This window comes from Apteryx mantelli, chromosome 1 (assembly GCF_036417845.1).
Source record: "Apteryx mantelli isolate bAptMan1 chromosome 1, bAptMan1.hap1, whole genome shotgun sequence".
Classification (NCBI taxonomy): domain Eukaryota; kingdom Metazoa; phylum Chordata; class Aves; order Apterygiformes; family Apterygidae; genus Apteryx; species Apteryx mantelli.
In genome coordinates this window covers 169,435,255-169,451,594 of record NC_089978.1, presented here as the reverse complement: position 1 = coordinate 169,451,594, position 16,340 = coordinate 169,435,255, and the positions used below count along the sequence as shown (strand labels likewise).

Here is a 16,340-nt window from a genome sequence, read left to right as displayed (position 1 = left end):
AAAAAAAGGTTATAAAAATGTAAATAGAAGATCAGAGTTCAGACAGAGTTTGTTCCTTGTTTCAGAAGACAATCGATGTGCATTTGTCAATTCATGAATATTAAATTTTATTTACAAGGTACATAATTACTGCACAAGCAAATTTCCACGGACAAAGAAATGCATCAAGCCATGGACAGTTCAGCCATATGAGCTGAGTTGTGTCCAGCACTTATGCAGCTACTCAGAGAAAGAAGAACTGAAGAGAAAGTGTACTGTTACTTAGACCAACACAGTAGGTACAGTACTAGCCCACTTGTATGCTGACAGACTTGAACTTTCTCAGCCTAACGCTAGGAACAGCATTGCCAAAAGGAACTGAACAGCAACATGGGCCTTTCTTACCACAACAGGACAGGCACAGTGCTGGGGCACCATTTTGGGAACTGAGCAAAATTATGATCAATGAAACACTAGGAGACACTATCAAGCACGTCTCCTAGAGATCCCAAAAGCATGATGAAACTCTGCAATGGCTTTAAAGTCTGGCATTTCTGTAAAGACATCATTACAGCCCACGATATTTTCATTCTATAAAAAGAAGAAAAATATGCCCCTCTATTTTTTCTATAGCTTGCTCTTCATTATAATACCTGTCAAAATCATTTTCAGTCTACTAAACTGTATGCAAAAAATATAAGTATAAAGCAATTTCAATTGATTTTCTATCAAAAAACTTCAGATTCCCCCACCATCAAGTTCACACTTTTATATAGTAAAATTATGGCTTTTCTTTGCTATTGGCAGTATGTGTTGTTTTCCTAAACAGGCTCAAGATGTTAGCATGACTCCCTTTCAATACCCTTTCGTTGTTTCCATGTGCTCTGTACGAAGATAGCATCCAACCCTTTTGGCTTAATTTTGCATGTCATTCTGGACTTAATGCATTATATCCATAATTACCAGCATCAGTTAAATCATATAACTTCTTCACACAAAGGTATGTTAAAATACCTAGCGCATATAATTCTTTCTTGAAAATACTTTCTGCAAGGAATAGTAGTTTCTGTCTTGAGTATTCCTGGTGAAATCAATGAAATTATTAAGATCCCCTCTGAAAAGCATTATGTTCAATAGTATGTTAGATTGTGAATGTTTATGTATCAGTCCATTATTGAATTCTTTCTAAATGTATTAAAATAATTTTTTTAATTATTAGAAAAATTTTAGCAGATGTATGTTAAATTTATTTTAATTTTTGAAGTTACCTTTACAGAAGCTATAAACGTTCTTTATGACATAAGAAAGAAATATTGTAAATAAAATGGGGCATGTTTTCTTTTGCTTTTCTCCTATTTAAGCTAAGTGTCCTTACAGAAGAAGAATATATTTGAGTTTACAATGCGAAATACTTAAATTCTCAGTAGTGAACAACAACTGTCATGACCCATCTGTATATACAAAACACGTGGTGAATGTGTTCTGTGCATATGAAGTAAAACACTTCTGTTTAATAAAAAAGGAAAAACACAAGCAAACACACTCCCTCTGGATAGACAGCATCTGTGATACACAACATGAAAGTAACAGTGCAAGAATATAGCCCAGCCACTAACTAGCTCTAACTCAAGTCACAACACAAATCATCCAGTAGAACTGGATTATAAATTCCATTCTTACCAAAACCAGATACCACATTTTAAAAAGTGAGATTTATCTTTTAAATTTGACCGATTATCTGACATAGCTCTTGCTAAGCAGCCTATTCAAGTACAAAAGGCAGTGGTACAAAATGCAGTTGCACAGTGTATTTTGATTTTGGTCAATGGGCTAGTAATTAAATAATAGTTCAACAGCTAATTGAACTGGGACATCATAGAACTTTGGTAAACTGTGAATATTTGGACTGTTATTTACAGTGCTAAAAACACCTTTAAAATAAAAAGACTTTAGAGTTCAAACAGGTATAATTTTGATAATTATACTAAATCTACTCCTATAGGGAATATTAGAAATAATAAAATACAGTGACTAGGAGGTACTGCCAAAACAATCTCAAACACATTTTCATTTAAGCAATTTCCATTTCTCTAGGCCTTTTCTTACTTTCCAGAAGAAAAAAAAAAAAAAAGACAATTGACTCTAGTTCTAGGTCAGTAGTGTTTCAGTTCGTCTTCTATGGCTATGCCTACTGTAGTGTTTAACACTAGGACTGGGCTGTGTGCTGCAGACCTTCTCTGTTTGAATAATGTCAAATGTCATAAATGCTTGTGATAATAATCTTACTTATAGCATGATGAAACTTAACATCAAAGCCCTGCTGCAGATTGCCTGAGATATGACTAATGCCTAAAGTTGAGTCCTTTCACCCAACATGGCCAGTAACCCAGTTTCACTCCACTAAATCCAGGTACCTTTAAACTAATGCTGCTATTACCTAACCTGCTCCATAAGTTTTACACATCCTCTGTCTTGACGACCTCTCACAAAAAGATTTCCGTTCTTTGTTTTATAGACTCATTACTATGGCATGCTTAATTTCTTCCGCAAGTGAGGATAGCAACTATGGGTGAGGGTGCGGGGTGAAGCTATGGCTTTTTACACAGAATTTCAAACATGCAATAGCTTTTCTGTGATTAACACCTCCATCAGAGATTAAAAGTAGTAATTTGAAGATGAAATATCAAAGGAAAGGTGAGAGCGATTAATATATTGTGCATATAAGCCCAGGAATGAAAATATAAGTTCTGCACCAGAGCTAGTAACATAGAATGAACAAGTACCTACTGTCGCATTGAAGGCTTGAAATTCAGTATTACTATATTCATAAAATGACTGCCTGTGACTTTAAACACAGGCACACTTGTACTTGGCTAGAGAGTGAACGATTTATTGTTACTGTGAAGAATACAGGAATGGAAATGAAGATGAGAGGGGTGATGATGATGGTAAGAAAGAGGAGGTTAATATCCCCAGCATCTGACGGGGAACGATGTCCCTACCTCAGCAAGCTGGATAAGGGAATAGCTCCAGATCCACTGCCCAGTATCCCTCCTTTCCTCCCAGACAGGAGTTTCTCCACCAGAGCCACATTCCCAGTGCGAGCAGCTTCCAGCAGCTCCTGGTCCTTCCCCATGGTCAGGAACCACACGGCCCCCTCGCAGGCCCCGCCACACACGAGGGGAGCGGAGCTCCGGGCCGCCACCCCCTCGCCACGGAACGGCCTCCTCTGCCCCAAAACGCTGCCTCGCAGCAGAGATTCCTGCGGTCCCTTCCACACCAGCAGGAGCAGCAGCAGGAGGGAGGAGGAGAATCACCTCCTCCTAGTTTCACTAGATCATTTCTGGGTGGAGTGTGGAAGAGAGGAGGGCGGGGGGGGGGGGGGGAACGAGGCCAATCAAGGACCTCCCCCTCTCCACTCCCATGCACACACCCCAACCCCAGCCTCGGGGGAGGGGGCAGGGGAGGCGGCAGCCTCGAGCCCCCGTGCCTATAGCGGGGGGATGGGGGGGGGGAGCGGGATAACGACCCGCTCGGAGGGAGGGAGGAGGGGGAGCCAGGCCCGTTGCTGGGGAGACGCGGCTCGCGCGCTCTCAGTGGCTGCCCGGGGCCGGTGCCCCCACCACCGCCGCCGCTTCCACCCCGCGCCGCCCGCCCCGCGCCAACGGCCGCGCCGCGCGCTCCACTGCGGTGCCGCGCGCGCCGACCGTTGGTGCGGGCGGGCAGGTGAGGTGCTGCGCGCGCGCGCCACCGCCCGCCTCGCCGCGTTCGTCCCCCGCGGCGGGAGCGCTCCGCGGGGCGGGCAGCCGCAGGTGCTGCGCGGAGGTGGCGCCTCCTCCTTCCGCGCTGCGGAAGGGAAGGGGAAGGGGGAGAGGGGGCGCCTGGGGCGAGGGCGGGATGCTTACGCCGCTGGGAAGGGAGCGGGCCCTGCTGGGTGCGGCAAGGGGCGAGGCCGCCCCGTGGAGCGGAGGGGGAACAGGCAGGAGCGGCAGGGACACGGGTGGGTGTGGAGGCTCAGAGCCCCTGAGGCGAATTAGTAGAAATACCGGGGGGGGGGGGGGGGAGAGCAGCAGAACGGGGGTTTAACCCCTCCCGGGAACACGGCTGGGTTCTCCCGCACGGATCCTGAGCTAACCAGCATAGACAGAACAGGAAAATCCAGGCCCTGCTGAGGTCGGGAGCAAAACTGACTTGTTGGCTCGCCAAATCCGACAGATGGGTCTGCTTACACGGGTCAGACTCCAGGATCGTGGCTTTTTAATGTTTTGAGGGAAGAAAAATATAACTAGATGTGCTTGGTGTCAGTTAGGTCCAGTCATCTCCTGTTCTGGTACTAGGGGGTCCGTTGTGGGTTTCTAACATGTAACCCTTTCAACTGCATGATTTTTGTCTGCAACGAAGATTAATCATTCTGTATAACTTTGGGGTTCTTACAAACTATGCTGAAAATTCTCTGTCTTGGCCAAATCATTAGCACATCCTTCTTTAACGCACCATTTGATACTGTGGATGCATGTAAAGCCAAAGAGCAGTCCTGTGTTCCTGTACCATAGGTACAACAGGCAAATAAGTCAAGACCCCTTACTGATCCTCCATTGAGATCAATGGCATACTCCTGTTAACTGTTGTCACAAAATGAGGTAATGAATCAGAGCCTGACCCTGTGATTATAGTAGGAGGACCTTTAATTTAAAGCACAGCAATGACAAAATAACATTGTGGTAGGTAGGATTTTAATGTTATGCTTTCAGAGAGGTGCTGTTAGTTACTTCAGACCTATAGTAAATTTCAAATCAATGGGAAGATCGTTGCTGATTTCAAAAATTATTGATTTTAGTCCTCGACAGCAACTGTTTTTACATAGTCTTTCATATATTTTTAGCTAATTAAATAATTTTAACCTCTTAAACATTAATTGAAATTTCTTTCTGTGATCAGATTTTTCTCTTACCAAAGAAAAAATTATCGAGACCTCTTGTTCCAATGTAGTTGTCTGCAACAACAAACCAAAATCTATTTTCTAGTCAGAAAGCATATTTTACATAGTTTGACATTTTCAGAGTGTGAAATGATATCTTCTCAGTCTGCAGGAAATGTAATTGATCATTGCTATAAAATTATTAGGTGTAGAGATTCTATAACTGGCCTTTCTGATTGAAACACTGATGACAGTGGTCTGATTTTTATGGTCTGATATTGTGACCACAAGTGTTTCATTAAACTTTGTTTTTGAATAAATAATTATATAATCATGTGAATTGGGATTTAAGTCCTTAGTTGGAATTGAGACAATTTAAGTCCGTAGTCATAACTGCATCACAGTAGAAAACGCTGATTTAAAGCTGGAATAAAAAGTTCTTTATCTTGTTACCAGTCACTTGAGTTAGTAACTTTGTTCCAAAAGGATAGCCATAAACTAAGAATACCCCTTCTTTATACCATTTTGAAGCTTCTTGATGTCCTTTGTTGGGGCAGCTATAATTTCCCTTTATTTCTGTCAGCATTTGGTTTTGTATGCAATCTCATGATTACCTGATAAATATCTTCTTACATCCCACATGTATCCTCCAGTATACTCTGCATGGATAGGCTTCTTCACGTTTGCTGGGAGCTACTGAAGAGATGCCAGTAGTCTATCTGTGAAGAGCTAATCATAAGGCAGAGGCCAACCCTGCGCATTTGTGAATAATTACATTAGAAGTAGATACTAAGGAAAACTCAAGTTTTTTAAGAATTTGGATTGTTTATGTGGTTGGATCGGCAGATGGCAAATATGACTCAGTATAAACGTTATATAATTCTTCTTGGGAAAATAAAATCTCAAGACTGTGCTCTAATTGAAAAGATCATCCAGAAAACTGTTCAAGAACAATATGGAGAATCAAGATAGAAATATCAATGGAGCAGATGCACTCACTAACCAGCAAATTCAGAAAGATTTTATGAATGTAGTGAGGTTCAAAACATATACCACTAAAACTATCAACTTTCAAACTATCAACTAAAAAGTCCAAACAGAGCATTTAGTTTCATAGCAAATAGAACCGAAAACAGTTATTCTAACAATTTGAAAAATAAAAAGGAATATAAGCAGAACTTTTTAAGGGAAGGATTAAATGTGGATAAGTTATTAGGGTTACTGAAGCGAAGAATTCAGAACCTGAATTCATCTGTTTCCAGAGATGAAATCAACAGTGGGCTATAGTAAAAAACACCAAAAACAAAAAAGAAACCCATAAGTACTGAGACTGAGTTGTATCCGAATGGCAAACCTATTAGATCAGGTGGACTCCTTTGTGTTTTTAAATGTCTTATGTTCCTCGTTATTGTTAATAGCAGGTTAATAGTGTGGACAGTGTAAAAAATTATATGTTCCATAAGAATGTTATATAGACATAGAATGTAGATGAATTGCTTTACGATTTGAAGCAGTTAGTGATGAGAAAGATAATTTGTAAAATAGTCAAAATATCTTTCAAAACTTTGAATGCTTTTAAACCGGTGCTGTTCCATAACACAACAGAATTTTGATTATATGATTTTAGTACTTGGGCAGACATTTTCATTTGTGACCACTGCAGCTGTCAGTGCCTGAGAGGCATCACACCTTCAATTTCAAAATTTCTCTTAACACAACATATGCCTTACCTTCTGTTTTCTTCCATTTTCTAAAATAGAAAGCAGTTAGCTTACCTAGAAATTCTTTAAACAGATTTGTCATTTGAAAGGACTGGGTTTGACTGTAAAAGGGGGGGACTAATTGTTTTTTACAGTGCAACTGTTATGACTTTGTTCTCATTTCAGGGAAATACAGAAGATATAGAATACAGAAGATCTTTCAGAAGATACAACTTCTTGATTTCCTCCTTCTGCAACCTCTCATACTTAAGGCAAATCAAAAGAGTGCTTTCTCACATTCTGTGACTTTCCCCTCTCTGTTTTCAAGCAGAAGTATGGAAGGGATATGAAAAACTGAGTTGCAAATACTGAAAAAATAAATCTGTGATATTAAAAATAGTTGTGTAGAACAGCAAACATAAACATTTTATTTCAAAAGACTCTTTTGTCAGTTCTGTCATGGGAAGACCATATAGGGAAAATCTTAAGATCCCTATTACAGATTCTGACAGACATTCTGAGAGAGAGCGCAAAATGCTGGAATAAACCATCAGATCAATTTGTCAGTAAAAAATTATTATTAAATATGCTTAATTGTTTATCTCAATTTTGTACACCCCACGGTAGGTCAGGGACAAAGGTTGCAAAAGTACCCAAGAGAAAGTGTTATATACTTTCTGGATGTGAAGAGTTTCTGAGGCTTGATACTGTCCTTTGCTCTTTACAGCGTATTTATATAGTGTAAGAAAGGCACAGTGAACCTCAGCCATGCCTACCTTTGTGTATGCTTTGCTCATTTAGCAGATTTTTAAACATCAGGCTCTCAGGCTCACAGGCTGAGCCCAAAGTGGAGGTCCCAGGAGCAAATGCCTGTCGTGTCCTGATTTCCTATCAAGGTGAAATCAAGATGTACATCAGACTTCCTCTGAAGGAAGAAAGCCTCAGTGCATGGTCCAGAAAGGAGATGTGGCACATAGTGGACATGTCCTTGGTTTAGATAACTGGGTCACACCATGGTACTTCCATGCTGCTTAGTTTAGCTCTGATCATTGAAATATGCACAAGGACTAGCATCCTCCTCCCCTGTACAAGAAAACTATAGAAACTGGGGGCACTAAACCCAACTCAATGCAGAACATAAAACACCAAGAGTGCAGTGGTTTCAGTAGAGACCATGAGTACTTGGACTGGACAGATTAAGTAGAAGTTAAAGTAACATGTAAGGAAAAAGACATATCATTTTTGATGAGGTATCTACATCAGTCATGTCTCTGACTATGCAATTCTGATTAGATATAACATCTATATGTACCTACATAGATATATTAGAATAAACAATTATTTGCTTTGAGACAAGTTGTCATGGTACAAATTTGTAGTGGAAAAGAACACGCAAGGAAGCGGTCCTCTTTCTCGGTGATGTTGCACAGCAGCAAGATGCTGTCAGTGTTTGCACAGGCTGCTCCCGCTACATCATTCTCATGAGGCTCAGAACACGCTGAAGAAAAAGAGCAAGAAATTAAACTATTATTCTGTCACCCAGACACTGACCTACCAAGTCAGCTGAACATATCATGGAAAATGTGCTGCATTCCCCAAAGGGTTGTAATGTCCCAGTGCTCAAAAGTCTAAGGTGCGATACATGCAGACTGCAATTGTGTCTGCATTAAAGAACTGCACCTCCAGAAAACAGTGTTGGGATGGCACTGACAGTAAGTAAAATGTCTGCCATGCTGCTTCCAGTGCAATTTTGCTCTGATAGTATATGCTAAGATTAACTGGCATATCTATACATTTCTTTATATGTATTTGTTGTGTGACAGCAGGTGGGATTAGCAGTATAATTATTCATCCAATCCTTCCGCCATATAGTAGGTTTATATCAGTTTACTATCAAAATATGCCTAAGACTGTTTCTCATGCATTAGAGAGAAATGCAGAATGAAATGTGATTACAAGTAAGTAAGAGCAGCATGCTGATTAGATGCCCCAATCCAGTGTATGCTGACAGATAGGATATAACACTAAAGCTTTGCCTGTACTGCTCAATGTACAGCTTGTTGCAATAAAAATAGCTTATTTCTCCCTTTAATATACTGCAGCTTCTTTTGGACTTTAAAACATTCCCCCCTTCTTGTCTTCCTTTTAAGATATGTACAACATTGCCGACGCATCAGATTTTGACTGCCTGGAAGAATGATCATAGAGTAGCCTCAGCTAAAACATGCTGGCAGTGAAGGACCACAGCTGAAGGTACAGGCAGCTGTACCCAGTCAAAATTGTTCACAAATACTATCAGTGGCTCTTGAACAGCAGAGTACAGGAATACCACCCCTGAGGGACTGGTGCACTGTAAGACAATAGCATATTTAGAGGTATTTTGCCAATGACTCCCATTCTCTTTGTGTCTCTGCTGATAGCAATTAGTATGTAGGAATATATGGTAGTAAATCAGTCAGGTCTAATCTAAATGGTTGAATAATCACTTGCACATCAAATATCCTTTGGGTATCTTTATGCTTATGGATACACATTTTGATGACCAATAAGGCAGAATGTGTTTGAAATTCCAACTGTGCAGCTCCGCATCACATAGCTTCAAACCTCACTGGGTCCAAAAGAAGTAGTGGTTAATGGAAATGAATTATGCATAAAGAAGAAAATGGAATATACTGAGGTGGTGATCTGGGAAGGGTCAGAACTGTCTATATGTATTTAAAAGGTATAAATTTCAGAGGGGGAGCTGGAGAAGTAATAGTTTGATATAACTAAGAATAATAGGAAGATATTTGAAATACATGGCAAACATGATTAATATTGCTGTGAGAGCAAACATGGAACTCTCAAGAAACAAATGGACACAGCACTGTCCAATATGCAATGAAGAACAATCTTCCATGGATTCTGTTATTAGTTATAATTTACCAAATCTTTGCAATTTCTACTTTTGATAGTTATTCTTGAAGAATATAAATGATGCAACTAACTAACTTTGAACTGGATTCTTGGGTCTGACCAATTCATTTTGAGTGAAAATAACTATTTGTGGTAAAAAAAAATGGTTGTAATTTCAACTAATATCAGGTCTGTTCTTTACAGGGCAAGTCCAAGGGACTAACTCAAATTATAGTGCCACAAGAAAAGGTATTTGAAACAGATCAATAAATCCAAACAACTTGCCTGGACCAGATTATATTCACCAAACAGTCTGAAGGGACTTCAAATCTAAAACTGATGAATTAAAACCTGAGGCGCCAGGTATTGCGTAAATTGGCCTTGTTACTAGATGAATGGAAGATAGCAAAAGTGATGCTCATAACTTTTACAGGGCTTGAAGAGGGAGTTGGAGAACTACAGAGCGATTTCTATGCCTGGCAAATTGGTAGATGTCTGGTTATATGTAATAGTGAAGATTCAGTACAGCTCTTGGAGAAGCAAGTCATGTCTCATGAATCTAATACAGTTCTTTGAAGGAGACAAAGAGCATATGGCAAATGGCAATGCAATCAATAAATTTTATTCGGATTTCCAAAAAGCTTTTAGCAAGGTACTTACTGGATACTTTTAAAGAAACTGTTACCAAGTAGGAGGGAAGATTCTGTTGTGAATTAACAATTGGTTAAAAGACTGAAAGCAAAAGGGAAGAATGGGGAGTTTTCACAACGGTTAAGAGGTTGTCAGAGCAGCTGCTAGGACCTGTGCTATTGAGCATGCACATAAAGAGTCTCTGAAGAGCGTGAAAAGTGAAGTAACAAAATTTGCTACTGAAACAACAGATTTTGGAATAGATGAAACTATAAGTATGGAAGAGTATATACCGTGACATTGACAAATTGCAGAATGTTGACAATATTGACAAATCCAAAATAATAATTTCTCTATTACAACATAGAAGGGAGATTTTGGATTCCCTTTTTACAACTCCAAAATTGCTGCTAATATCTTCGTAATTTCGAGTCATTGGGAATATTTCTCTGTAAATGTCAGTTTAATGCTACATGGTAATCACAACAGTAAATAAAATTGTTAGGAATTATTAGGAAAAGAATTGGGCACACAATAAAGAGCATCATTATGTCAACGCATAAAACCCTTGTGTTTGTCCCATCTCAAAAAGATTGCATCAGAACTGAACAAGGTACAGTAAAGGATAAATAGTATAATCAGAGGTATAGTACAGTCTTCGTATAGCCTAAATAGACAAGGCCACTTCAGCTTGAAAAAAAGGTAACTACGGGATGATATAGAAGCATATAAAATCATAAGAGGGATGGAAAAGGGGAATAGAAAACAATTATCCATTATTTTTTCGTAAACAAGAACTAGGGGCCCACAGTGAAATTGTCAGGGGACAGGCTTAAAACGCTTGAACGTACGTCTCGTGCTCCATTCATGGGCTGTGGGTTGCTCTGTGTTACGCTTGGCTGCACACGCTCTTATTCTGACAACTTGCCTTTTAGCATGGAGACTGATTGTCACCTGTGTGTGATACGCCAGTCTTAACAGCACAACCAATAGCTAGGCAAGCTTTGCTCATCCTCTTGCTAAGGTGACTCTAACTTGACTCAGGATGCTCCTTGTATGCATGTAGTTTAACGTCTTCATATGTAAATTTAGGTACACAGGGTATTGTGTATGTACTGTACACAAACACAGTAAGCAATCACACAGAATCACAGAATCACAGAATCACTGAGGTTGGAAGGGACCTCTGGAGATCATCTAGTCCAACCCCCCTGCTCAAGCAGGGTCACCTAGAGCATATTGCACAGGATTGCATCCAGGCGCATTTTGAATATCTCCAGAGAAGGAGACTCCACCACCTCTCGGGGCAACCTGTTCCAGTGCTCTGTCACCCTCACAGTGAAAAAGTTTTTCCTCATGTTAAGATGGAAGTGTCTGTGTTTCAGTTTGTGCCCATTGCCTCGCGTCCTGTCGCTCGGCACCACTGAAAAGAGTCTGGCCCCATCCTCTCGACACCCTCCCTTCAGATACTTGTACACATTGATAAGATCTCCTCTCAGCCTTCTCTTCTCCAAGCTAAACAGGCCAAGCTCTCTCAGCCTTTCCTCATAAGAGAGATGCTCCAGTCCCCTAATCATCTTTGTGGCCCTTTGCTGGACTTGCTCCAGTAGTGCCACATCCCTCTTGTACTGGGGAGCCCAGAACTGGACGCAGTACTCCAGATGGGGCCTCACCAGGGCTGAGTAGAGGGGGAGAATCACCTCCCTCCACCTGCTGGCAACACTCTTTCTGATGCAGCCCAGGATACCATTGGCCTTCTTGGCCACAAGGGCACATTGCTGCCTCATACTTAACTTGGTGTCCACCAGCACTCCCAGGTCCTTCTCAGCAGAGCTGCTTTCCAGCAGGTCAACCCCCAACCTGTACTGCTGCATGGGGTTATTCCTCCCCAGGTGCAGGACCCTGCACTTCCCTTTGTTGAATTTCATGAGGTTCCTCTCTGCCCACCTCTCCAGCCTGTCCAAGTCTCTTTGAATGGCAGCACAGCCCTCTGGCGTATCGGCCACTCCTCCCAGTTTTGTATCGTCAGCAAACTTGCTGAGGGTGCACTCTGTGCCTTCATCCAGGTCATTGATGAAGAAGTTGAACAAGACTGGACCCAGGACTGACCCCTGGGGGACACCGCTAGCTACAGGCCTCCAACTAGACTCTGTGCCACTGAGCACAACTCTCTGAGCTCTGCCATTCAGCCAGTTCTCAATCCACCTCACTGTCCACACAGTCCACACCACACAGTCATACTGCTGTTAAGGGTGCTTCTGCTATCTGCCAAGAGGGACTATTAATACCAAATTTGACAGAGGTGGTGATTTTGTGAAGCTGATACTTTGCTCCCAGCACAAGATTAGGGGCCCTGACGTATTTTATTCAGTTAGCCCAACGGTAAAAAGGCTTTTCACTCTTAATTACTTCTCCAAGTCCCACAAAACATCATTCTAGAGTGTTTATTAAATTTTGGAAGCTAGTACTGTAGTGCCTAGGGAAGTAAGTTATTGCTTTTTGCATAAGAGGACATGGTTATGCAGGGAATTTCTAAATCTCATTTATCTTGTGTGTAACTGGATTAGGGAAGAAAATATTAGCATGAATAATTTGTTTGCTAATGTGACAACTCTCTCATTTTCAGCCTTCAGACAATACAATAGATTTTGGTCAAAAATAATAATTGGTAAAATCTATGGCTAAAACAGCCAATTCATATGATTTATGCTTATTATTTGTCAGAACTGAAGGTGACTATCGACCCCAGGCAAAGAACCCTACTAATTTTATTTCAGCAGCTGAGTTAAAGCTAAGTGCTCAGAGGCAGAAACATACACAAAAACATTAAATGTAAGATAAATGTTTAAAGAACAAAATAGCGTATTGACCTACACTAGAGCATCAGTAGCAAAGGTAGCAGAAAGGTTTACAGGAACATCAGCATATCCATTACACTCTTCTAACTGGAGCTGATTCAGCAAAACACATTTAGGAACTAAATTTTGCATTTTTTTCTGCAGGAAGAAAGTTGATATGGCTATTCATGGTAGAGACTCTATTTCCATAGGATAGGGAGTATAGAGACACACTCCATATATTATGGATATGCAAACAGGCTAACATCATCCTAAGAAAATTTGCAATAATTAATGCAATGTAATCTTTAATCAAGTAACTGAGGAGGGAGCTGCAGGGCTTAACATCTCTTGAAAGTCAGCTAAACTGTTTACATTTAAGTATAGCACAAGTTGAAACTAAAAAGGTCAAAAAAAAAAAAAGGAGATGAGATGTAAGGAGAGTGTATTAAGGTGTATTAAAGCAGGATGAATAATTAAAGTAGGAAAACTCTTAAGTCAGATAAATTTGATAACTGCTATGATGGCTCTTTTCTTACATTTGTGTTTTCCCTTTCACATCTCTGAAACTGTCAAGCACTATTCTTGAAAATAAGTTTTGTTATGGCAAATTAGTGAGCTTCTGTGACCCTACTGTTTTATCACAGAATTCCTTTTTATGGTGAAGAAAATATCACTAAATATTTGTAAAAATGAAACAGCAAAACATGGAACTGTCCAGTTTTATTTGATGATAACATTTCATCAAACTATTGCTTCTCTGTGTGATATCCCAGCTCAGACACCACCATACATCCTCTTTTATGATCTGGTTTGTTTTTCCCCTGCTATCTCAGCAGGGAAACAATTCAGATTTGTTCTAGAAGCTGAGCCAATTTCTTTTGCTTCATGTAGGACTGTTTTTACATCAAATCATCTTTTCCAGTTATTTAGAATCTTTTGGTACACTTCACAATGTACCTGATCTACTATACGCTGTCTATCGTGTCTTCATAGTATCTAAACGTTCATGCCACCCGATTTAGCATTCAGCATATCTTCATTTACTGTGCATTTTTCTCTTGCCATAATTTTTAGACTTTCTGTTATAAAACTTCTCTTTCTCTTTTCTACTTATCTTCTTTAATATCACTTCATACTGCTCACAAGAATTGTTCTGTTAGGACAGTTTTAGTGAAAAGGCACATGTTGTTTAGGACATGTTTGAGTTATAGTCTCATCCTTTTGGTGCTGCTTGAACTAACTTCTACCGGTGAGAACACTTAGCCTCCAGTGCTGAAGTCTCCCACTAGTCTTCAGACAGTCTCATTTCTGAGGGACCTCAGGAATTGCACTAGGACTGAGATCACAGATACAGTATCTGATGTAGCTGAGCCTCATTTTATTAGTGAATTGCATTTTATGTAAGATCTGCCAATTAGCGTAAGAAGCTTCCAACTGTCCTTAAAGTGAAGGGACATCAGCAAAGTGGGGAATTATGGCAGCAATATTCTCATGGCAGCCTTCGTCAGTAAGTAGCCAGCTAGTACATACAACATGGTGTTGCTCCACGTACAAATTCTTATCGCAAAGGGAAAAAAATTTCTGTCACTGCCTACAAATCGTTAATTACTGCAAGGTAAAAATCTTATTTTTTTTTCTTCAAACACGTGTAGACTTAAAGGCACTCCCAGTGATGGTAAGGATGACAACTATTAAGCCAGACAGAAACATGTTTTCTGAAACAAGGCACTCAGAATTTGTTCTACTCTAAAACTGTACTATTTTCCCTGCACTTATTTCAGATACTCTCCTTTTTTCCTCTTTCCTGAGAGCATTGACTTGTAGGATGAGTTTTGCATATTGGAAAGGCAAAAGGGATTAACTCCACTTTGTCTTTGCTATTGAAATATTTTCTCTAGCCTCATTTCAAGAAGTCTTTTCAAATCTTCTTATCATTATGACTTTGAAGGAATACTTCTCTATCATAGAAGCTGAAAATGCTTCTGATAATAATTGCAAAGGAAGGCTTAAACACCTTAGCATTCAGATCATGACCACTCTCAGATGACGTTTCCAGCTGAAGATGAGTTGGAAACTTAACTTGCAGTTTTCCATAAGAGCTACATGTTGCCAGCTGCTAGTGATTTAGGAGGATTTAGTTAAAGCTTGGCAAACAACTCTGATACTGCTTTAAAGAATTTCTCAATGACTGTTTGCAACTTACCATATTTCTTGCATTATTCCTGGATATGTACTGAAATGCTGGAGATTATGTCTTTTTTTACCATTTTTAAGACAGCTCTTGTCTAAATATTTTCATTATTTAGAAATTCAGTACACAAGAACTCTGTAAGCAGATTTTTTGGTGAATATTTTTTCTAGCACACAGAAATACTGAATGTTATGTTTTAGATATAAATCTTTTTTTCAGGATTTTTCATGTTAAGCACTTGAGCATAAATGCCTCATTTCTATACCAAATTCAGTTCATGTTAGCTACTGTGATTGTGCTGGTGTCCAGTATATTGTCAGATTCTGTATCACGTTCTAGCATGCAGCACTACAGGATGACACCTTAAAAAACTCTCTAATTCATTAGGACCATCATACCTATTCTGAAGTGCAGTCTTTTCTTTAAAAAAGAAAAGTGGAAGGAACAAACCACATTAAGATTCCAGTGGAATGAAAAGACATCTGCTTTCTATGTTATTTTCTCCAACTATTTGACAAAAATGAAGCGACCCCATTCCTACAGTAAATTTTATATAGATTGTTTTTCTCTCTGCTTAGGCATTCTGCCTAGAAGTTTCTGAAACACCAAACATGATATAAAAAGAAAATGACTCCAGATCACTTACCACACGCTACAGTGTGTTAATATATTAATATAAAATAACTTGATAGATTATCGTCTGGTAAAGGTGGGTGAGGTGAGCATTTTTAAAGTGATTAGATTTTGTTATTTCCCAAGAAACATACAGAAGCTTTACCTATGCTCCTTTTATTAAGTAGAATAAAATCAGAGTTTTTTTTCCAGTTAGCAGCAATATTAAACAAATAATTTGATAATATCAAGGTGGAGTTGTGGCATGAAAAATTTCCAAAAATTTCCATTTTAGCAGATAATGATGAAGCACTACAACCATGGTAAATATTTTACTATAAAAAGGGACCAAATATACAAGAATATGGTTTTATAATTTCTTTAAACCTCGAAGAGAAACAAAAAAATCTTTCTTCTTACAACATTCAGATATTTCATGTGGTTTAATTTAAAGAAAAAAATGAATCCTCTAGAAAGAAGCCAGTAGAACCAAAGATAAACTATCTAAATTAAAAGTGAAAAAGTCCTGATTTAAAATCATGATAAAAAAAGTAATCACCAAAAGATGATAAATA

The 16,340-nt window shown here is 39.5% G+C and overlaps 1 protein-coding gene across 1 annotated transcript in view; it reads right to left on the bottom strand.

The window, feature by feature from the left end:
• Nucleotides 1–3,115, bottom strand: part of ANKS1B (ankyrin repeat and sterile alpha motif domain containing 1B) — a 449,800-nt gene extending 446,685 nt beyond the window's left edge. Inside the window, exon 1 of the mRNA XM_067312063.1 lies at nucleotides 2,982–3,115. Coding sequence (XP_067168164.1) covers nucleotides 2,982–3,115 — 134 coding nt within the window. The remainder of the gene's footprint in view (nucleotides 1–2,981) is intronic.
• Between the last annotated feature and the right edge of the window lie 13,225 nt (nucleotides 3,116–16,340).